We start from the raw sequence: 22385 nt of genomic DNA on the forward strand, positions 1-22385 counted from the left end.
CTGGGAGAAGCTAGATTCTTCTCCCAGCCCCGCGTGGGGGTGGGGGTGGGAGAGGCCTGCTGGGGAGACCCTTCCAGGGCGCTCAGGGCCCTGCCCCTGGCTGTCTTCTCCCACTCTGGCTTTCATTGCATCAACACTCGGCACTTCCTCTGTGCGCTTGGCCTCCAGCGGCTCCCGCGGGCTCCATTACTCAGACTTAGGGGGAGGCGATCAGCTCCGGACAGATCCGCTGCTGCTGACAGGGTGCCCGAGGAGGAGACATCAGAGGGTCCTCCCAATCCAGGGTGGAGTGAAGGGGGTCAGGCCGGGCTCAGAGGGGCCCTCGGTGCCACCCAAGGTTCCAGGAGGTCTGGGCTAAGGAGACCTCGTCTGCCCGCCTCCCCAGACAGCTGCAGCAGCCCCAACAGCAGAGGCCCCGGGAGGGCAGGGACGTAAACACAGGCAGACACCCTCTCCTGTCCCGGGGGGCCGGATGTGAGTGTTCCTGGAGTCAGGGTGCAGCTGTGGGTAGGGCTGGAGTGGGGAATGGGGGAGGGATGGATCCCGCCCCCGTGAGGCAGACCCGAGGCACCAAAGGGGTGGAGGAGGTACCGGGGCAGCTGAGCACCCGGGCCCCGGGTGCCCTCACCCCACCCTCCACTGGCCTCTAGCTTGACTCCCCCTTCACCCACCCCTTCCCTTTCCATCAGGTCCCCTCCTGCCCCTCCCTAGCTCCCTCCTCCACCTCTCCCCGGGCTCTGGCTGTCCGCAGGCGCCCTCTTCTTGGTCCCACCCCAGGGTCCTCCATCTGCCTCTGCTCTCTCCCTTCCCGCCAGGGGCACCTGGCTACCCTGTACCTCACTCCCGGTCTCCACGTCCCTCCCCTGCCTCTCCCCTTGCAGTCCTCTGCTCTTTGCCTCCCCCTCCATCTCTCCTTTCTCTTCCCCTGCCTGCCCCTGAGGTCTCCCCCATCCCTCCTCCTCCACCAACCCGGCCCATTCCCCATCCCCACCCCGACTCCGGTGGCCACAACACACCCCATCTCTGGCACGGACGGCCCATCCCCTCAGCACGGCCCGCCGCCTCTGCGGCCGGGCGCCAGCCGCCCGCCTCCCCTCCCAGCTCTGCCACTTTGGGACTCTTGCCTGTCCCTGGGCCATCTCGGCACTACCCAGCTCAAGCTCAGGCCTGGCCCTCAGCCTCACCCCCTACCCCCAGACTCTCCCAGGCCCCCGGCTCTCCCTGCCTGGCCTCGCCAGGTCCCCCATCTGTGTCTTTGGCCACCCTGAACTTTTCCGCTGTCTCACCAGAAAACCAGCCCCAACACGCCAGAGCCCCATCCCTCAGGTCGGCCTCCTGCCCTCCCTTCCCCTCCTCCTCGGCCCCGCCCCGGCCCCTCCCGGCCCCTGGGGCCCTGAGGCCTCCCTCCCCGCCTCTCCGGACTGGCTGGGCTGGGCTCAGACGGCTGCACCGCAGGTTGGCGAGAGCTGAAGGGAGGGAGCGAGGGAGGGCCTGAGCTGAGGCCCGGACCGGCGCAGGCGGGAGCTGGACCCAGAGGTAAAAGGTGGCTGGCTCCCCTTCCCTGGGGTGGGGAATGTTAGGGTGAGGGAGGCTGGCTTTCCAGGAGGTGGAAGGGCTGACCCCGTGATTCTGGCGCCTGATGAGTGGACCAAGGGGGCTGGAAAGGCCAAGTCCCCAATCCCCCAGTTGGGCGGGGGGGGGGGGGGGGGGGGGGGGGGGGTTGCTGCCTGCAGAATAGGTCAGTGGAAAGGGCTGGGCTCAGGGGAAAGAGCAGGGTGTCAGAACGAATGGGAACTGGATTCCAAGGTCAGAAATAGGGAAGAGGTGGGGGCGGGTTCGGGGTCTGGGGCTGAGGGGAGCGGGCACAGGGGCCGGCAGGGACTGACCCCGGACGCAACCGTGGCTCCTCTGCAGCTCCCGCGGCCGCCCCTTCCCTGGGCTGGGTCATGCGCTGCCCCAAGTGCCTTCTCTGCCTGTCAGCGCTGCTCACGCTCCTGGGCCTCAAGGTGTACATCGAGTGGACATCTGAGTCTTGGCTAAGCAAGGCCTACCGGGGACCCCAGGGCACCCCACTGGGCCCCACACCAGCCACCCCCGAGCCCACCCTGCCGGCTAACCTCTCTGCCCGTCTGGGCCAGACCAGCCCGCTGCTCTCCGCATACTGGAACCAGCAGCAGTGGCGGCTGGGGTCCCTGCCCAGTGGGGACAGCGCTGAGGCAGGGGGCTGCCGGGCTTGGGGGGCTGCCGCTGCTGCAGAGATCCCAGACTTCGCCTCCTACCCCAAGGACCTCCGCCGCTTCTTGCTGTCGGCGGCCTGCCGGAATTTCCCCCAGTGGCTGCCTAGAAGTGGTGGCGGCCAAGTGGCCAACTGCTCAGGTACGGACGTCCCCTACCTTCTGTTGGCCATCAAGTCGGAACCAGGGCGCTTTGCAGAGCGACAGGCCGTGAGGGAGACGTGGGGCAGTCCGGTTCCTGGGGTCCGGCTGCTCTTCCTGCTCGGGTCACCAGAGGGTGAGAGGGGGCCTGACCTAAGCTCCCTGGTGGCCTGGGAGAGTCGCCGCTACAGTGACCTGCTACTCTGGGACTTCCTCGACGTCCCCTTCAATCGGACGCTCAAAGACTTGCTGCTGCTGGCCTGGCTGGACCGACACTGCCCGGGCGTGAGCTTCGTCCTGCAGGCTCAGGATGACGCCTTCGTGCACACACGGGCCCTTCTGGACCACCTGCGGGCCCTGCCCCCTAGATGGGCCCAAAGCCTCTACCTGGGTGAGGTCTTTACCCAGGCCAGACCCCTGCGGAAGCCCAGAGGACCCTTCTACGTGCCTAGATCCTTCTTTAAAGGTGAATACCCGGCCTATGCCAGTGGCGGCGGCTATGTCATTGCTGGGCGCCTGGCACCCTGGCTGCTGCGGGCAGCGGCCCGTGTGGCCCCCTTCCCCTTCGACGATGTCTACACTGGCCTGTGCTTCCGGGCCCTGGGCCTGGCACCAAGGGACCACAAAGGCTTCCTCACAGCCTGGCCAGCAGACCGCACTGCTGAAGCCTGTGCTCTCCGGGACCTGCTGCTGCTGCGGCCCCTCAGCCCCCAGGGTAGCATTCGGCTCTGGAAACAGCTGCAGGAGCCTCAGCTCCAGTGCTGAGCCTGGCGGAGCTGAGGAGAGGAGGGCAGCACAGACCTGGCTCCTGTCTCTCACTCAGCCTCTCCTTCTGGGCCTCAGCGTGAAGGAGGAATTCTAGAACCGTGACTGCCTGAGCCCCTCCTAGGTCCTCCCGGGCCAGGGGACGGGGCAGCCGGAGGGAACAGACTGTTTGTGTCTACTTTTTGTGTTTGAAAAACACGCACTCCCCACTCTGAGGCCTGGAGTGGTCTTTGCGCCTGTGGGGCCCCAGAGTAGTTGACAGAGCAGAGCCCAGCTGCACCCCGGCATTCACACTGGACCCCTCCCCACCCTTACTGGGCAGGGCCAGCTCTGCCAGCCTCATGGTCACTTTGCTGAATGGCAGTCTTGTCCCATCTAGGGGAGAACAAGAGACCATCTCTGGAGGACCCCACCCCCACCCTGTCTGCGGATACGGACCCTCCGCTTGCTAAAGTTTCCGGGGGAAGTAGATATCTCAACGGCCTGGCCTTCTTTAGAGTGGAGAAACAAGGTCCCAAACTAGTCATGCTGGGCTCTCCTCCCACCTCCCAAACTCCAGGAAACAGACCAGCAGTGGCACAGAGCCAAACACAGAGTTTATTGGCCACCTGCTGACCACCTCTCACTTTGAGGGAGTGACTTCCACAGGCTGACCCACCACGCCCACCCAGAGGGACTTCTAGTCCTGGAGGCGTCCTGGCCCAGCCCCTGGGAGAAGGCACTGTAACAGGCGAGGAGGGGGCTGACGGAGCCCCCCCCCCCCCCACCCAGGGTAACAGCCTGGAGGAGTGGAGATGGTTGGCTGGAGTCCTGGCCCCAGTATTTCAGAGGGGGCTGGCTGGGGAAGCAGGGTGGCATCCTGCAGCTCCCTGGGCACCCCCCAGAATGGGGCTGCCCCTCAGGGGAGTTGAGGTGGGTGGGGGTGGGCTGGGGCAAGCGGGCCTCACTTCTCGAAGTGGTCCAGGGGGTAGTGCTCGCCGTAGGCCTGGAGGTGCCGGGCCAGGGACTCCTGCTGCTTGCGAAGCTGGGCCGGCATCTCCTGGTACACGTCAGAGAAGAGCAGGTTGGGGTTGGGTTTCGGCTTCCGCTCCGCCTGCTCAAAGGCCTCCATCACCTGTGGAGGGACGTGGGACAGTAGACAGGCAGCCGGCTCCCCACCCCCGACCTGTGGGACCCCATTGAGGGGTCAACCCCCCCTGAGCTGCTGCCTTCCCATCTGGACGACAGAGGAGATGAAGACCCAACAGTGCTAAGAACCAGCAGCCAGATCAACATCCCCCAACCCCGGCCTCCCCTCCCCGGCAAGACCAGGCACTGCACGAGGTACAGGAATCGGTTCAGCCTCTTGGCACAGGCAGAGCCAGGCAGTAGGCGGCTCAGAGGGGAGGGAACCAAGGCATGGAGAAGAGGGGGGATGCCACGACAATGTCCTCAGGGCCCGGGCCAGGGTCTGCCCTTACCACTGGGCACACAGCCCTGGCCCCAGACACCCAGGCCGAGGAGGGCGGCACTTGGACCCGAGTGGGACGCTCACAGTGCACAGGGATTAAGTCACCTAATCTTCATCACCCTCTGACAGCGACACCCCCGTGTCGCTCTTCAGATAGGAGGGTGTGGAGGGCAGGCATCATACCAAGGACACAGCAGAAACGCATGTGCCCAGGCAGCCTGACGCCACAGGCCACGCTTAGAGACATCCCTGGAGCTGTCCCCAAGTCTCCCGGTTCAATGTCCCCCAAACCCAGCCTCTCCATCCCTCCAGAGTTCTTCACCCAGGCACCACCCCAGAACATCCCCCTGCCCCCCACACCGGGGCCTGGGTTCCAACAGAGGGGGGGTCCCCACCTTCTTGCGGGACTGCTTTCTCCAGGCCTTCTCCTGCTCGTCGTCCCACCAGCCTCGGCCCTGCAGGTAGTGCCGCAGCCGGGAGATGGGGTGGTCCTGCTTGTCCCAGTAATTGACCTCGTCCACCGAGCGGTAGGCCGAGCTGTCGTCACTGGTGCTGTGGTGCCCGATCCTGCCAGCGGGAGGGAGCCCAGGGTCAGGTTGAAGCCCCCTGGTGTGGGTTCAGGAGGGAGGGGGGCGGACTAGGGGAGAAGGGCCGGCACCGGAACAAAGGCAAGGACGGGGAGCCAGTGTGGGTGATGGGGTCATGCTCTGGAGACAGTGACCAGTGCAGGGCAGATGCTGTCAAGGCAGCGAGGAGGACAGGAGGCAGGCACCTGTAGGTCATGGCCTCAATGAGGAAGGGCTGGTTCTCAGCCACGGCCCGCCGCCGGGCCTCCTTGGTGGCGTTGTACACGGCAAACACATCGTTGCCGTCCACGCGGATGGACATGATGCCGTAGCCCGGGCCTCGAGCAGCTGTAGGGACAGAGGCAGGTCAGGCCCCAGGGTTCAGATGAACAGAGTGGGGAGGGGGGAGGAAGGAGAGGGGAGCAAGCAAAACAGCGTCCCTGTGACCACCCTTGTGCCAGACTCCACAGGGAAAGGACTGGGTGGTGGGGGGGGAGCATGAGAGCAGGTGGGGGCGCAGCTCACAGGCCCATACCGATGCCGTCCCCGCGGTACTGCTCAGAGGTGGGCGTGGAGATGGCATAGCCGTTGTTCCGGCAGAAGAAGATGACCGGGCACTCGAGGGTGGCGGCGAAGTTGAAGCCGGCGTGGGCATCCCCCTCGCTGGCCGCCCCCTCCCCGAAGTAACAGATGACCACTCTGTTGGCGTTGGCACGCTTGGCCGCATAGGCCGCCCCCACCGCTGCAGGGGGAGAGGGGGCTGAGCAGGGGCAGAGCCACACACTCCCCCCACCAGGCTCTGGCCTCTCAGCCGATGGCCGCCCTGTCCTTCCACTTGGGCGGCCTCCTCTCTGACTCCTAGATGTGCCATTACCCACACCACTGCCCCCTTCAAAACACAGCTAGAATCTGACCCCTTCCCACCTGTTCAGGGCAGAATGCCCACCCAGTCACCTCTTGCAGCCTCCCGGCAGCCTCCTCACTGGCGCCCCCACCCCACCGCTGGCTCCCACCTGCTCTTCTGGGGCAGCCAGAGGTCAGTTAAAATGTGAACCAGGCTGACATTCCACCCCAGAGACTCTCTCTCGCCCTGCCCCCTGCGGCTCCCCTTCCGCTCCAGGCAAAAGTCAAAGGCCCAGATTCCCCTAGATCTGCACCCTCCCCGCAGGTCCCCAGCCCCTCCAGACCTCTCTTACACCTGCCCTGCGAGCAAGCAGGCCGTCCAGCAGGCACTTGCCTCAAGATCCCACATGGCTCCCTTCCCCCTACCCCCACCGCAGTCTGTGCTGAAATGTCACCTCTGATGCAACCCAGGCCTTCCTCCCTCACACCTACTCCCTCTGGCTTTAGTTGTCCCTGCGGGACTCCTCACCCGATGCACTTCTCGTGCTACTCCTTCGTGCTTACTGTTTGTCTCCTTTCCTCTACCCTGGTGTCAGCCCCAGCGGGACTGAGGTTTCTGTCTCTGGCTCACTGTGCCTAGAATGGTGCCCACGTAGCAGAGACTTCCTACGTGTGGCCGCTGGGCGGCTTAACAGTACTCAAATGGAAGGTAAGGGCCAGGGCCCAGCCTTACGGAAACCCTGCCCACCTGGAGGGAACGCGCCACCTCCTCTCACAGAGCCACTCTGCCCACTTCCCACTCGCGCTCCTCACACAGAGCACCAGGAGCCAACACATCTGGACGGGTCTGCCAACCAGCCCACTGCTAAGCCCCACTGACACACCAACGCGTGTATCTTGGCCACCTCGGAGCAGAGAGCCGCGGCCTAGCCTGGCCCTCGGCCAGACTGTAGGGTCCAGAGGGCAGGGAGCGAGGCTGGGTCCCATGGTCTCTGTGCTGTGTGGGTGCAGGCCTGGCCCCTGAGGGGTCTGCTTCTCAGCTGTCACCTTTGACAAAAGCAACTCGGATCACTCTAGGCACCATGGGCCTCCAGAGTAAGCTTCAGGAGAGTCAGGCTCGGAGGAGTGAGGCAGAGCAGGGCTGGGGTCAAGAACCCAGCTCTGGCGCCACAGATCCCCACTCGGGAGTCCCTGCTCTTCTCGCTACCTGCCAGATGATGCTTTGGCAGGAAGCTGGTGCCCACTCAGTCACACCGTGTTGTTTGTTGCTGAGCGGACAAACGGGACAGGCACACGTTTGGGGAATCAAGAGGGTGGTGGCCATGCCAGCTCAAACCTGCCAAACGGGAGCCCTCCTCTGAAGACAACCAGATGAAGAGTATCTGGAAAGTCTGCAGCCCGGACCAGCGCTTCGACCCCAGCACCAACCGGAAGGCCGCCCACAAGGGCTGCAGAAGGGCTGGGGCTTGCACAGGGGTCCGACGCTGGTCTGTGCGTACCAGGCCCGGGCCAAGTCCTCACCCTGCGGGATCTGCGTGGCCAGCGGAGAGGAGATGGTGACGAAGTGGCGCTCCTTGCAGCCATAGTGCACGGGCATCTGGCGCCCCTTGCCCAGGTCGCTCGCGTTGCCATAGCACTGGGCCATGAACAGCTCCAGGGGGTAGTCCCGGTACATTAGCACACCTGGCGAGGAGGAGGCCGTGTGAGCCTGCAGGCGGGGTGGGGGGCAGACCGGCCCTTCCTGCCCGGTCTCCTGCTCCCTATAAAGACAGTCAGGGAAATGGATTCAAGCAGGGGAGGCAGAGTCGAATGCTCATGGGGACCAGGCAGGTGAGCGGACAAAAAAGCACAGGCCTGTCCCAAAAGGGAGGCCACTGTTCTGACCATCTGACTACTGCTCAGGGAAGCCAGATGGCCCAGCTCTTCAAAAGAAGGCAAAATCTGGCTTACGTTTTTTTTTTTTTTTTAAGGAGAAACTACCTGATTTTTATGTTTCAACTAATAAAATTACTTGATAAATTGTCATACGAACCAAATAATACTATTTGTCACACTAGGTCACAACTTCTGAACTAAAGAGCCAATACTCAAACATGTTTATGGCTGTAAAATCCTTTCTTCCAACAAAACCTCACCACCAAACGGAACCGCTCTGGGTGAAGGGGGCCTTGACTGCTAACTCAGAGGACAGGAGCGGGTGGAGATGGCCCTGGGATGAGCAACGACCCACTCTGGCGCCTGAAAAGGGGAATGATTGTCACACCCACACCTGAGGGGCAGCCCTGGGGATCAAGGACCTCCCTGGAAGCACCCAGAACCTGAGCATTACAGAGTAGAGGTGGTACATGCATTTCCGAATCTTTTTCTTTACTGCAGAACCCTTTCTTCGTCTGACAACTTACTGGGGATCACATACCATGGGAGTCACATTTTGTGCAGCGTTAAGCACACCTTCCCCAAATAACTGCCACGTGAATATTTGGGGCCAAGTGCCTTTATTCGGAGCACTTTTCAGGCATTAACTTGATCGATCCTCCCGACAACCCTCCGAGGGAAGTGGGATTATTCTCCCCATTTACAGATGAGGACACTGAGGTAGGCAGAACTCCCATAACCGGCGGGCTGGAGCGCCAGTATGGCACACGGCTCACACTTCAGCACGGAGCCTGAGGAAGGGCGCCAGGGGGCTTGTCTGTTTATCTGCTAACGGGGAGCCACCGTCGAGACACGGTGAGTGTGGCCCGGACAACCAGCTCTGCAAGTACGCCCCCCAAAATGAGAGTTGGGGTGAGGGTATTTGGGAAGACTTCAGCCTTCACCTTTCACATAACTGGATGTGGGATTCTGTCACACAACACAAATTCACACCCAGTGTGGCCACGCTGTACCTAAAACAGATCAAAGAGGAGGTGCTCTGCTGAAGCAGAAAAAGGGGGCTGTGTGTGGCGGGGGGCTTCCCCACAGCGTGGTCCAGGGTCCACAGTCCACCCCGGGAGCACGCGCGGTCTGGGGCAGGAGCCGGCGGGAAGTGCGAATCCACATTCCTGGGCCCAGGTGGTTCCGCACCAGGAAACCCCAGGTCCAGTGGCAGTTACTGCGCTAGACCGACACGTGCCGCCTCTAAGATCCTTTTTATGAGCCCAGTGCCACGGTCCGCACACCACACGCACCCTTGGTTTATACCAGACAGCCCTGCGTGGACAGCACCACGGGGGGCAGCGCCGGGGCGGAGGAGCGAGGGCTGACTCCGGGAGACCCCTGCTCCCCTCCTCAGGAGGCGTGTGGCCTGGGCACGGGGACTCAGCCTCTTCGGCTTCCTACGCCCTGGCACAGACAGGAAACACGGCTGCCGGGGGACTCCTTCCTGCAGTGGGGTCGGGGCAGGTGAAATGAGGTCGAGCCTCCACTGCTTCCCGCACGTGGAACAGCACCTTGGCCTTTAAGACCCCAGTGAGTGTCAGCTATTGTTGTGAGCATCCTCGTTCTCCCCACCTCCAGGTGGGGACTGAGAGAGGCAGGACCGGGTGCAGGTCTGTGTGGCTCCCTCCCCACTGAGCACGCACCCCCTGCCGCTGTCCAGGCGGGACCTTCCTCAGGGGCCTCACCCCGTGAGGGTGCTTCACAACCTCATCTCTCCGCTCCTTCCGTCCTGTCACTCACTCGCTCAGAAGGGCGCCAGCTCCTGGCTGGCACTTCCAGGCCCTCCCCTCTGCTCTGCTCCCTGAAGGACACAGAGCCTGGAGAGGCCAAGAGAGTCCCGTGCTGTGGACAGGGGTCCCTGTGCATGTCCACCTGTAGCCAGGCCGCCCTCACTGCACACTGCTTGTATCCCTCAGGGCAGGGGTGGCAGTACCGTCATTAACTCCGCCTTGGAGACCAGAAAATGGAGGCTCCCAGAAGAGAAGCAACTTGCCCCAAATCTGCTAGCTGGTAACCAGCAGAGCACGGAGCGGTCGGGAGCACGGGCTCTTCACTACAACACTGCCTGGACTCCAGACAGCCCCACAAACTCCTGCCCCTGGCTTGGCTCATTCCTGCTCAGAAAGCTCTTCCTCCAGCTCCTTAGACCTCCCTGGCATCACGCTGCTCCTGGAAGAGCACACAGGGCAGCTAACGTGGGCCTCGCCTTCCCACCGGGAGGGACTGGGCCTGACTCGCCTCCATGGGGACCCCAGACCCAGGGCCCCAGCATCTGCTCCGCAGGGCAGACATACCTGCCTCCCGGTACTGGCCAAACACCAGGTCCGTGCTGTCCAGCGCTGCCGCACTCCCCACATGTGTCCCCTCCTCGCCATAGTTGGTCATGTAGAAGGAGATCCGGCCCTGGGGGTGCAGGAGGGCCCGGAGGCCCGGGCTCAGTTATGCTGGGCAATGACAAGGAACCATCCAGATAACTGACCAACTTCTGGAGACTTCATTAATCACCACACACTTCCTGGGCCAGGACAGGTCAGAGTTCCTGTCTTCCTGGAGGGACTGCCAGACTGCTTGAAGCCAGAGCAACAGGGCCATGCGATAGGAGGCCAAGCCGGTTGTCTGGCTCACCACAGAGGGGCCTCAGGGTCAAATGCCTGAGCCGAGCAAAGGTGAGGTTTCCAGGCAGAGGGAACAGTAAAGGCCATGAGGCCAGAATGGCTGGGGCAGAAAGTGGGAGGGGTGGGGACAGACCAACAGGGAGAGGCAGTGCCCAGGACCATAGTGAATGATCCGCATCCTGGACTTTACCCTGAGAACTGTACCCACGGTTCTTCTCAAGGGAGCAACATTTTAGAAAGGTCTCTCTGGCTGCCATGTGGAAAACGGATGGTGGAGACAGGACGGAGTGCAGCCAGCCAGGCCAGAGGGGGCGGTGGCCCGGGAGGGGCAGGGGGCAGGCAGAGGAGCTGCTGGGCGAGCCTTAAGAAGCAGAGTCAGAGTGCCAGGGAGCGACAGACCCTACAGGCTGGCCACACCGATGCCCTGGCCGGCTCCTTTCTCCTGGGCCCCCCAACCCTAGAGCCTGGAAAAGCCAGGTTCCCAATCTCCCCTACAGAGGTGGCCACGGGACACAGATCTAGCCAGAGACTTAAGGAGAAGTCTGCTTTTGCTTTCTCGACAAAAGGGCCCACGGGAGCTAGAGCCAGGCCTTCTTCCCGCCCTGCACATGGCCATGAGGCCAGACCTGTGGCAGCCGTCTTGCGAAAATGAGGCAGTAAGTGCAGAATGAAAGCCAACTCGCCCACGATGGGAGAGCAGAAAGGTAGGAAGTCTGGCTTCCTGACACAGTGCTGAGCAGCAGAATGGATTTCTAGGGTAAATGAGACAGGAGAAAGTGATGGCGGGGTGGAGAGAAAGGAGCAGGGAGAGATGCAGGTCTCTGGTTTGGGCAAATGGTGGGTGGCGGCAACCTCCACTGAGAAATGGCCTGAGGGAGGAAGATGCCGAGGTCATGTCTGGACAGGCTGAATTTGGTGTGGGACATCCCAGGCAGGAAGCCAAGTAGATCTGGGGCTACGAGGTAGAGTCTGGCTGGCGATCTGGGGCACCCCTGGCACACAGACAGAACTGAGCTCCCCAGGACCACGTGTTAAGTGAAAGAGCTCGTGCCGGGACGCGAGGGATGGCCACCGCCCAGTCCTCATGCGTTCTGCAGGCCTGGCTTCCTGTCATGGCGGGAGAATAGATGAATAGTGCTAGTGCTTTCTTCTAAGTGGGGAGCCAATTAAAAGTTAATGGGCCTCCCAGAGCCAAGTGGGCAGATGCTGGGTGCTGAAGGCCTGGGAGGGCTGTCAAGGGTGGTGTGGGGAGGAGCCTGCGCACCCTCCCATCCAGGAAAACAGGGCCTGGTGAGTGGCAGAGGTCGCTGGTTGCCTACCCAGTATCCTATCCCTCTTCCTGTTTGTTAACAGAGATCTCATTCCACAGGCAGCAACCGCCCAGATGAAGAGACCACAGTGTGGCCTCCTTGCAGCTGAGAGCCACCTATGCAGTGTCAGATGCTACTGGGTGGGGCTGCCTGCAAAGTTCCAGAAAGGTGGGTATGGGAAGACAGCTGAGATACGCCACGTCTGACCTGTCACTTTCCTTCCACTTCCTGCCTAGAACAAGGTGGGATGGAGGGAGCTCCAGTGGCTACTTGGATCATGAAGGGCCCTAGAAGCCAAAGCTGGGTATCCAGTGACATCATGGTGCCACCATACCAGCCCCAGACCACCTATTTTTAGACTTCTTTGATGCAAGATGGAAAACCTAGCAATCTGTTTAAACTACTGCATTTGTTTTTGTTGGGACTGGGGTGGGAGGGGCATGGGGAGGTCTGGTACTTACAGCTCAACGGAAGCCTAGCTAGCACAAGCTGAGCCTTGACGGATGAGTTGATCTTACTGAGGCCTTCTCTGTGGCAGTCAATGGCCAAGGGGCTTTATGCGCTGGGCCTCACAGAAGTGAGGATTGATAGCCCCAACCTCGCCATCCCCCCTTTTTAATGTACTGAAGAAACTAAGGCAAAGACAAGAAAAATCTCCTGCCCAAAGTCACACCTCTGATTGGACCCACATCCACTGGATTCCAAAGCCCCTGTTTATGTAGCCCACACAGGCATGAAGGGACCCAGGCACGTTGAGGCAGGGGAGGGATGGCCTGGCCCGGCGGTAAGGCTGTGGAGAGGGGAGCAGAGAGGGAGCGAGGCCACAGTGGAACAGGAAGGGCCAGACCTGACCCTGTGGGCTGGGGGAGCCCAGGGAAGTTTCCGGGCAGGTTTCAGGGCAAAGGTACTTACTACTCTGCCTTGGAGAACCCATACCCAGTGCCCTGTGAGTGGGAGAGTGGGAGAGTCTGCTCGGTCCTGTCCTACAGAACAGTGGGCCTTATGCTTTAGTCCACAGGGGGATGGCCTGGGGGCTTAACATAAATGCAGGCTCTCAAGCCCACCCCTACCCTTGACCCAGCACAAAGGCCCACCACCCACCATTCTTCTCCCCCTTTCCAACAGGAACCCCAGAGCCCTGGGAAGGATGGATTCCACTGCTCTCTTCACTTGGTTCCTGGGGATGAGAGCATGGTCCTCCTGGCTGGGGACTGGTTGAAGGCAGGGTCTGTGACCAAAGCCCGGACAGTGAGCATTGGCCCTGGACTTTTGCTGGGACATTAGGGAGCAGACACTCTCTTTCCACTGCTCAGCAGAGAGGATAATCATTGTGAGGCTGACAGGGTTATGATAAACAGGATTATGATATGCGATAAAGCTAATATTTACTGAGTGCTGGCTGAACGTCAGTTTCACTCTTTTTAAGGCCATCACATGTGCCACTGTCAATCCTTAAGCCAATGGCATGAAGTACAGACGAGAAAACTGAAGACCTGACAGATTAAGCAACTTTCCCAGGGCCGCAGAGCCACAGAGTGACAGATGAAGACGTTGGTTGCACAGTCCTGCTCCAGAGCCCACCCCCTGATCCCTTCTCTGCCACTTCTCCTCAAGCCTAAACCTTCAGAAACGACTGCTGCCTAATAATGAAGGAAGCCAGGGTGAAAGAGAGTAGAAAAGACACTGGGAGAAAAGAAATGGGTCTGAGAACATCGAGGCCCCTGGATCCAGCTGTGCCTGAAACCAGACCTTCTGAACTTGGAAATTATTTGAGTCAATAAATTGCCTCTTTGTTAACACTGCTTTGATTGGGTCTCTGCCCACTGACACAAACACTGCTGAGGCTCACGGCACATCTGACACAGGCAAACCAGGAAGCACAGAGGGTCACCCTGTTTCTCAGGGCTGTGAGCTCCCAAGGGGAAGGCCCATCAGGTACTCTCTTGGCACAGCCAGGCCACCAGCCAGGTGCACAGGAGGTATTTTTAGTGATCTGGTCCATCCTTCTGCCCGTGGGCAGCACCCTTCCCACACTCTCCCTCCAGAACACCAAGAGAGAACCCCAACAACTTTAAGGACTCCAAGACAAAGGATCTCCATTCTACCCTCTCCTCCTTGGGAGTTATCTTCTGGCCCGAACACAGGCAGGGCGACCTCAGGTAATTCCAAGCCTCCCTCCCCAGCCTGTCTCCACGCACCTGCCGCTGGGACTCGTAGAGGATGCGGTCCATGGTGTTGAGCAGAGTCATGCTCTTGTAGAACTTGAGCACCGTCTCCTGGGGCAGCTGCAGGTGGAGGCACAGACAGATGTAGGCCAGGTGGGACCAGAGAGGAGATGGACAAGGGGCCTGGGTGTGGGAGGCACAGGGTGGGAAGGAGGGGGCCTCTCACGTGGGGATCCTCGCTGGGGTTGATGATCTGGCCCTGCCGGTCCATGACACGATAGACGGGGATCCCAGAGATGACATTGGGCTGGATGAATTCTAGCTTGTCTACAAACTCCGCCGAGGCCCCAGGGAACTGGGGCTTGTCATCCAGGGATGGAAAGTGCTGCTGCTCCTGCCTCTGGGGGTGCTGGGGAGAGAGGAGGGTGAGGGTGAGGGTGAGGGTGAGGGTGGGGAGACCCATGTCAGGAGCAGCAGAGGTTCCCCTGGCTCAACCTCATAGAGGCAGGCAGTATGGGCAGGCCCCAGAGGACCCTGGGGCCTGATGCACAGGGTACAGATCCCAGCTCTGCCACTTTCTCGATGTATGACCTTGGGCAAGTTACTAGAACTTCTTTATGTCTCAGTTCCTCATCTGTAAAACTGGGGCGAAAATAACATCTAACCCACAGGGTAGTTGTAAACACTAAATGGTCCAATAAAGTAGCAGGCAGATCAAGAACTGGCAGCTGTTACATCAGAGGCCCAGACGTTTCACCCTGGCATTCAAGGCCTCCCCAGACTGGACAGATATACCCTCTCTCAATCTCCCACCGCCATCGCAGGCATCGCAGGCACACCCTCCCCCAGCACCCTTGAATCAGCCAGACAGGCTCTTCGCTGACCCTGTACAAGCAGGCAGCCACCCAGAATTGAGTAAGTCTGTGAGCTCTGAAGTGTCAGCCTGCCTGGGTTCAAACCCTTTGCTGGGTGACCACAGGAAAGCGACTTCCCTTTTGCACCTCTCTCCCTTCCCATCTGTAAAAGGGAGGCGACCTCACAGACATGTCGTGAGGCTCAGGTGAGATCATGCACATGAAACAGTACTTGCATACTTGTAAGTCGTACAGCAAACACTCAGACAAGTATGGATTATCACTTCGACCGCCACATGACTACACTTGGCTCTTTACTAGAATGTCTCCCCACCCCCGCCGCCTGCCAACTTCCATGCTTCAGTGGCCTCTCCATTCCAGTCCTAACCCCCACCCTCCAGGCCCAGACTGACTCATTCAACAAATATTTGAGCACCTGCTTTGTTCCAAGCCCTGTGCTAGGTTTGGGGGACCTTAGAGAAGTCAGACATCTGTCACTGCTGCCCAGCAGGGAAGACAGCTGTGAACAAGTACAGCTGAGGCTGAGTCGTATTCGCCCAGGAGAAGCCTTGAGTGCGGCAGAATGGAAAGGAGCCAGGCTTCTCTGAGGAAGCAGCATGAAAGCAGGAGAGCTGGAGGACAGCTAGGAGTCAGGGCAAGAGCACCAGAGGCCGGGGGCACAGAACACGCAAAAGGCAGGACGTGAGGGATGGCCTGTCACTTGCGTGTCGCTTGCGGAACCTAGAAGGAGTTCAGAGTGGCTGGTGGGGGGCGTACCACCTCCTCAGCGGGCTGGGAAGGGCCTGGAAAAGGCCATGAGAAGCCTCAGGCACTGCAGGGTGAGAGCCCACCCCACTTCTCAGCTCTGGAGCTGGGCAGCCATGAACTGGTCTCTCGTCTTGGTGCTGCTCCCCTTTATCAAGCACCTGCGGGCTGCCAGCTGAGCTCTGTGCCCACAATCTCACTGAGCCCTCAGCGCATGTCTGAGGCAGAGACGCTCTGCCGTGGCCCTTGAGGACTGAGGAAGCGGAGATACTGAAGGAGGTAAAATCACCTGCACCAGAGCTAAAAGTGGGTAAGTCAAGACTGGGCTTCCATCCCAGGCGGGGCAGGCATTCAGACCCCCAAGCCACGCTCCTAACCCAACAGCCACAGCTGACCCGGTTTCCACCATCTACAGCTCACTTCCCGTGACCGCTAGCGATTGTGGCTTCACCTCCAAGAGGAGCCAGACAAGAATGACCCAGTTTGCCATGCGCTGGATCTCACACGTGTGCACCCAAGTGTGTCCCCCACTCCTCCTCCTCTAATTGCGGAGAAGCATCCAAGGATCCAGCGGGGGAGCGTGAGCACCAGTGCATTTATCTGCATTTATGGTTGTGAGGAAATAGAGGAAATTACACTCTCAACGGCAGGGCAGGTCCAGGCCTGCCAACAGCATGGCAGACTTCCCCTCCGCTCGCAGGGGAAGCAGCTGAGCGCTTGCAGCCCGGGTGTCCCCCTGCTGAGCACCCACGGCCGGACCTCTCCGTCCACCCAGAGGATCAACTGTCTGCCTCCCACACAAATCACAAACTCCCGGAGGGCGGGGAGCGTGTCTGGGTTGGTTTACACAGCAGGCACTCAACAGGCCATTATTGAAGGGACGGATGAATGAGCGGTTAAGTTCACGGGCTTTGGAGGCTGACCGACCTGGGTGCCGGTATCTTAGCTTGCCCAGTGGCTCTACGCAAAACACACTGTCCCTGCGAGCTTCCTCATCTGTAAGAAGGCTGCATGGGGCTGTTGTGAAAAGTTCCTGAGATGAGACACACAAAGGGCTCAGCACAGGCCTGGGACACATTATGAGCTTGGTAGAAAGGGAAAAAACCCAAATCTGACAGGTAGGAAACGGGGAACACAAAGTGGCCGGCACTTTGGGAAGAGCTGGAGCGAAGGATGGGCAGCACCGCGAACAGGACCATAGCAGCAGACAGACCACGGAGGAGGAGGGCTTTAGGTGAGGGGCCCACAGGGGGCAGAGGACAGGGTTACAGGCTGAGAACAGACTGGGCTGTTAGGACAGGACTCTGCCTGCCTCCAGAGGCTGGAGAGCCGCCATCAGGGCACCCCGGCGCACCCCCGCTCTGGACTGGGGCCTTGCGGGCTTGGGGGAGGGGGACCTTCCTTCCTGGGCCCGAGGAGATGCTGGAGTACCTACCCCAGGGTTACCGAGCTGACTGGGTGAGAGGCCAGCCACAAGGAAATGCAATCCATGGGAGGGGTGGTAAAACGCCAGAGGAAGGATGTGACTCCACCTACTTTTTCCTCAGATTTTGGCGGGGGCAGGGGGTGGGTTTGTGCCTGTGGCCAGTAACTGACAATGGCAGAGGCTACCAAGCCTTGCTGCCACATCCCCTCCCACCACACTGGAAACAGGCCAGCTCTGGGTGGTCCGGTCTGCCCTGCAGGTACTGGGGTGCCCCCATGGAGCCACTCCCTCTGGCACCAAGGCTAAGGTTAAGACTCCCAGCGGAGTAGACTGCTGCCTCCTGGCTGTGTACCTAAAGCTCCCTGAGCCTGTTTCCTCCTCCATGAACAGTGGGATGAGTAACTATCTCAAGGGTCACCAGGAGGATTAAACGAGTCAATGTGCGCGGAGTGTTCAGCCCAGTGCCCAGCACATAACGAACACTCAGCAATTACGAGCAGCTAACAAGCATATCTGATGATCGCTATTGTCCAGCAGGTAGCTACCAAATAGTCCACGCGGGGCCCTGTACAGGCTGGAGATGAGAGAGTGAGATGGGTGACAACACGGAACACACAGGTGACAACTGGGGGCAGGACAGACTGGTGGTCAGCCACACGGCAGGGTAGCATGAGGGCCTCTCTCCCTTTCCGGCGGCGTCACCTTGGCTCCCTGAACCTGCGTCCCCTTGTGGAAATGACAAGAATTACTACCACAGGTCTGGGGTGACGTGGGTACAGAGCACCCGCTATGGCTCTAGGGGGGAACTTTTGCTACCGGCATCAGAGGGCACATGAGGAAAAGCTTTCTGGAGAAGGGGAGTCACGCCAACCTGCTGGACCAGCAGGGGTGAGCCAGGCAGAGGCTAGGGGGAGGAAGGCGTCAGCCCCCGGGAACTACCAAGGCTGAGGCAAGAGGGGAGAGCCTGGCAGTGTGGGACCCTGGGGACCAGTAAGGCTGCAGCACGTTAATAACAGTAACTCGTTAGTAACAACAGCTAAGTCGGGGCCACACAAAACACTTCCTGGTGCCTGTATGCTCTCCGCACCACCCGGTGAGGCAGGCACTATTGTCTCACCTCAGTACAACAGGGGTGGCCCTGAGGCTCAGGGGGGTTCAGTGACTCGTCTGAGGGCAGGGAGATCGTGAGGGGTGATGTCAGCATGCGAAGCCAGCCAGCCTGACTACAGCTGCCTGAGGAGGCTGGAGAGAAAGGTGGGGTCCACCTGTGGAAGGTTTTGTGGATGGTGCCGGTTAACTGAGTCCTCTGTATCGAGGGTAGCCAGGGCCCCCCCCAAACCCAAGGGCTTTAGCAGCAGGGAGGCCATCCTTTCCTGACCATACCAGATTTACTGTCCCTGGAGAAAAATTACAGCCCCCATTTCCCGAGACCTTACTGAGTGCTTGGGAAATGTGGTAACTGCTTCCTAGGAACCACTTCCTTTCACCTTCCCATCTCTCTGAGGGAGGTACTGCCGCTGCCCCATTTTACAGATGGACACTGGTGTTGGGGCCAGGAAAGCTTCTCCGAGGAAGTGGCCTGTCAGCCGACATCAAAGGACCATAGTCCTACAAAGGCCTTCAGGTGGAAGGAGCTCATCCACAGGAGGGAAAAAGGGCCAGTGGGGCTGAGGCACAGGGAGGGAAGGGCACGGGGGGCTGAGGCTGGCGCCTCCACACCAGCATGTCACCAGACCCAAGGGCCCCAGGCAGAAGCTGGGGACACGTGCCAAGACCAGATGGAGCAGGATACTGCAAGACTTAAACCGAAGCCCAATCGCTTCTCCTGGCAGCCTGGTACTGTGAGGAGAAACGGGGCTTTAGAGTCCTGAACTCCAAGTTCAGACCTCACCCCGTGAGCCTCAGTTTCCCCACTCATGCCAGGAGAAAACTACCAATACCTTGGCATGTGACTGTATTACGTATAATAACGGTGTGAGTTTGGTAGTGTAAACCACAAAGGGCTTCCTGATGTGAAAAAAGAATCCAGGGGGTGGGGGGGGAGAGCTCAAGACACCAGCCAAGAGGGAGATGGACCCATACGGTTAGAAGACCAGTAATGACCATCTCCATTCACGCCTCAACACACACTGGGCACCGCCACTTGGAGACATTGCACAGGGCACTAGAGCACTGGAGTCCCCAACAGGCTGCCCCCGGACAGCGGGGTCAGAGAGACAACATCCCTGACAATTCACACAGACTGAGCTCGAGGTGCCCCCTGACTTCCAAGAGTAGAGACTCCAGTCACCCCACTTGCTATGCTCAGAGAAGTGAAATGACTTGGACAGGGTCCCACTTGCTTCTTGGGGTGGTGGCTGAGAAACCAACTCAGGACTCCCTGACAATTAAGTTGCCTCTCTCCTCTTTCCCCTGAGCACTAAAACACCGGCTATCAACTGCAGGGGGAAGGGAGGGAGAATCAGGCAGATACCTCCCGAGCAACGGGGTGTTCAGTCAAGAACATGGTGAAAGGAGAGGCAAGAAGGCAGAGATGGAAGTCAGGCAGCCCCAGCCTTTCTCCCAACCCAGCCTGCCCCACGACCCATCCATCCACTACAACACAGCCTTTCAACCTTCCCCCAAACCACTATCCCTGGGATCTGCCTTGATCCGAAAAGACTGCACCACCCAAGATGGCAGCCACCAGCCAACGTGTGGCTATTTAGACTGATGAAAATTAAATGAAAACTTCAGTTCCTGAGCCATACTAACCACATTCTGAGTGCTCAGTAGCCATGTGTAGTCAGCAGCTACTGTACTGGACAGCACAGATCTAGAACACGGTCATCATCGCAAAACGTTCTAGTGGACAGCTCCGGGTCTACAATTTTCCTTAACTAAATGCTCCTACTCCTTCCCTCCACTCAAAAAAGGCTCCTTTTTTGGGGCGCCTGGGTGGCGCAGTCGGTTAAGCGTCCGACTTCAGCCAGGTCACGATCTCGCGGTCCGTGAGTTCGAGCCCCGCGTCAGGCTCTGGGCTGATGGCTCAGAGCCTGGAGCCTGTTTCCGATTCTGTGTCTCCCTCTCTCTCTGCCCCTCCCCCGTTCATGCTCTGTCTCTCTCTGTCCCAAAAATAAATAAACGTTGAAAAAAAAAAAAATTAAAAAAAAAAAAAAAAAAGGCTCCTTTTTATTCTTAGGAAGAAAAAAAAAGCAAGTGGGAGAAATAAAAGTGGGGGAGAACAAACAGGAACTCTAAAAGCGTCCGACTCTTGGCTTCCGCTCAGGTCATGATATCACGGTTTGTGGGTTCGAGCCCCGCATCAGGCTCCACACTGACGGTATGGGAGCCTGTCTGGGGTTCTCTCTCTCCCTCTCTTCCCCTCTCCTGCTCCCACTCTCTCTCTCAAAATGAAAATAAACTTAAAAAAAAAAAAGTAGGTACTCTGAAAGAGCTGCTCCAAAAAAATCCCCCATCCTATTATACCCCCACAAAATAAAGAAGGGGAGTCAAGAGAGAAAGGTAGCAGGGAGACTGAGCCTGGAAGGAAGAAGATTTAATCAGCCATAAATGACCTTTCCCTACTTTCTGCCCCAGTCCTCCACACTGCCAGCCAATGGACTATTTGGACTGAGATCAGCCCTGCAGATCTGACTGCTCAGGAAAAAAAAAAAAAAAAAAAAGGCCACAAAGAATAGCCCAAAGGCAGGAGGCTGCCCCACCCCCAGCCTGCTCCAGCAGCCCTTTCAGAATTACCTGCTTCAAGTGACTCCATTTCCAGTCTATGTCCCCTCCCCTCACCCCTGGCCCATCCTCTTCACCCTCCTCCTACCTGAAGGGTCTTCCCACAGATTTTATCTTCCTTTCCTAAAGGATTAGGGATCAGGGGGTCAGACCCAACCCCACAAGATCTTGATAGATTTCCCTCCAAGGGCCCTCACCAACCCAGGTCCTGCCAAGGTCACCTCCTTTCTTCTCCTGGTCGCCAAGGTCAGTTTCTGTCCCTTCCCTCCACCCTCACTTTCCACAGTGACCAACATTGCTATTGCCCTTATCAAATACCAGGTCCAGGTCTTAGCACTTGACACATTTGATTTTTACTACAACCCTATGAGGTGGTCACTGTTAGCACTTTAGAAAGGGGGAAATGCATCCCCTTGGAGAGATCCAGAGGAGCAGTCCTTTGCCCAAGACCACACAGCTGGAAAGCTGTGACTAGGAATATGAACTCACTTTCTGAAACATTACTCTCCTATCTGTGAAATTTTAGTTCATGGCTCTTCCGCAGCCCAATGCCTCTCTCCCTCTAAACGGGCTCCCAGCTAGATCTCTGCTGTGTGAACTTACTGTCAGCAGCATCAACCCAAAGGGATTCTAACCCTTTTGAAAAGAATTGAGGCATTTCTCAACTGCCACTCAGTTGGGCAAGGGGGTGCCCTGTCTGGACCTCTCTCCCTCCTCTTCTCCCTTCGTTAATCCGGCAAAATTTTATTGATCGCCTGGTCTCCTGTGTTGAGTGACAAAAACGGACAAGGTTCCTGTTCTGGCATTAGATCAAGGACACAGGATCAAAAGACTTTGTTACGCAATTCATTCTAAAATCAGAACAGTAGTAAAGGAGCAGGGAAATGAGTACTATAAAAGCCCGCGCTGGGGGACCTGATCTCTTTCCTCCTTTTGGAAGGGGGAGGGGGGATCCTTACCGAGAAGAAAGTGTCTTCCTCGGGCAGTTTCACTCTCTAATGCCTGCGAAGAAACGTCTCGCCTTCCTCCCGTGCCCCTCCAAGCGGCCTCCGGTGGGGATGGGTGGCAACTAATGAGGAACCCACTCCCTCTCTCCAAGTTGTCTCCCTTCCTCGGGGCCCACAATGGAGCTGCCTCGCCTTTCCTCTCCTGAGTAAGTTGTTCCTGAGTGTCCTCTCCGAGTAGTTCCAGACCTTTTCCACTCTGTGACAGCCCTTCCTTCGCTCCCTGCACAGACCTGACACCCTAAAATCGGCGTTGACATCCCTACTCTCACTTGGGGAAAGCTCCCAGTGCCCCGGGAACTCACATATCTAGCCAGCCCCCGAGCACCAAGCCGCCGCAGGAGCAGGACGCCAGCCTGGCCCAAGCCTCGACCTGAGCCCCGGAGCTTCGCCGCAGCAGCCGCCACCGCCATCTTCGCTAACAACTCCTCAGCGATCCGCCCCTCTCCCCTCCTAGACTGAGGCTGCCCCTTTATGAACCTGATTCAAATGTTAGCCCCATCCTCCCAAGAAGCCACAACCTACTAGTTCTTCGGCCTCTTGGACACGGGTATGAGTGGACAAAACAATCTAGCTTGCCAAAAGTACTCTTATAGCCTCA

At 58.9% G+C, this 22385-nt stretch overlaps 2 protein-coding genes and 2 long non-coding RNA genes across 6 annotated transcripts in view; 3 read left to right on the forward strand and 1 right to left on the reverse strand.

Annotated features, from left to right (window-relative positions):
- The window catches only part of LOC123578907, a 28398-nt gene extending 9050 nt beyond the window's left edge, over nt 1-19348 (forward strand). The window contains exons 2-4 of the long non-coding RNA XR_006702559.1: nt 7289-7294; nt 9530-9535; nt 19334-19348. This is a non-coding gene — a long non-coding RNA (uncharacterized LOC123578907). The remainder of the gene's footprint in view (nt 1-7288; nt 7295-9529; nt 9536-19333) is intronic.
- Nucleotides 551-3355, forward strand: B3GNT8 (UDP-GlcNAc:betaGal beta-1,3-N-acetylglucosaminyltransferase 8). 2 transcript variants are annotated; one of them, XM_045442239.1, is made up of 2 exons: nt 551-1536; nt 1915-3355. In XM_045442239.1, exon 2 carries the CDS (start codon nt 1947-1949, stop codon nt 3138-3140), a length of 1194 nt encoding a protein of 397 aa, XP_045298195.1. In that variant the 5' UTR covers nt 551-1536; nt 1915-1946; the 3' UTR covers nt 3141-3355. The 2 variants fall into 2 exon arrangements, with proteins under 2 accessions (XP_045298195.1, XP_045298196.1); XM_045442240.1 differs by having other exon boundaries at nt 1427-1543.
- Nucleotides 3715-22230, reverse strand: BCKDHA (branched chain keto acid dehydrogenase E1 subunit alpha). Of its 2 annotated transcripts, XM_045442238.1 has the most exons (9): nt 22090-22230; nt 14236-14418; nt 14043-14129; nt 10214-10322; nt 7521-7682; nt 5692-5898; nt 5363-5504; nt 4986-5157; nt 3715-4254 (listed from the first exon to the last, which is right to left on the reverse strand). In XM_045442238.1, the coding sequence occupies exons 1-9, from the start codon at nt 22195-22197 to the stop codon at nt 4084-4086; spliced, it is 1341 nt and encodes a 446-aa protein (XP_045298194.1). In that variant the 5' UTR covers nt 22198-22230; the 3' UTR covers nt 3715-4083. The 2 variants fall into 2 exon arrangements, with proteins under 2 accessions (XP_045298194.1, XP_045298193.1); XM_045442237.1 differs by having other exon boundaries at nt 7521-7759; nt 14043-14418; nt 22090-22226.
- On the forward strand, nt 11126-13513 carry LOC123578903. Its single transcript, XR_006702554.1, has 3 exons — nt 11126-11238; nt 11904-12012; nt 13271-13513. It is a non-coding gene; the product is annotated as an uncharacterized LOC123578903 (long non-coding RNA).
- Nucleotides 22231-22385: the final 155 nt, after the last annotated feature.

This window comes from Leopardus geoffroyi, chromosome E2 (assembly GCF_018350155.1).
Source record: "Leopardus geoffroyi isolate Oge1 chromosome E2, O.geoffroyi_Oge1_pat1.0, whole genome shotgun sequence".
Classification (NCBI taxonomy): domain Eukaryota; kingdom Metazoa; phylum Chordata; class Mammalia; order Carnivora; family Felidae; genus Leopardus; species Leopardus geoffroyi.

Coding starts and splice junctions, on each gene's coding strand:
- B3GNT8 (XM_045442239.1), top strand. CDS start 1,947: ATGCGCTGCCCCAAGTGCCTTCTCTGCCTGTCAGCGCTGCTCACGCTC.
- BCKDHA (XM_045442237.1), bottom strand. CDS start 22,197: ATGGCGGTGGCGGCTGCTGCGGCGAAGCTCCGGGGCTCAGGTCGAGGC. Junction 10,323..14,042: donor TCTACGAGTCCCAGCGGCAG/GTGCGTGGAGAC, acceptor CTGCACCCCCAG/GGCCGGATCTCCTTCTACAT. Junction 4,255..4,985: donor GAAAGCAGTCCCGCAAGAAG/GTGGGGACCCCC, acceptor GTCCCTCCACAG/GTGATGGAGGCCTTTGAGCA.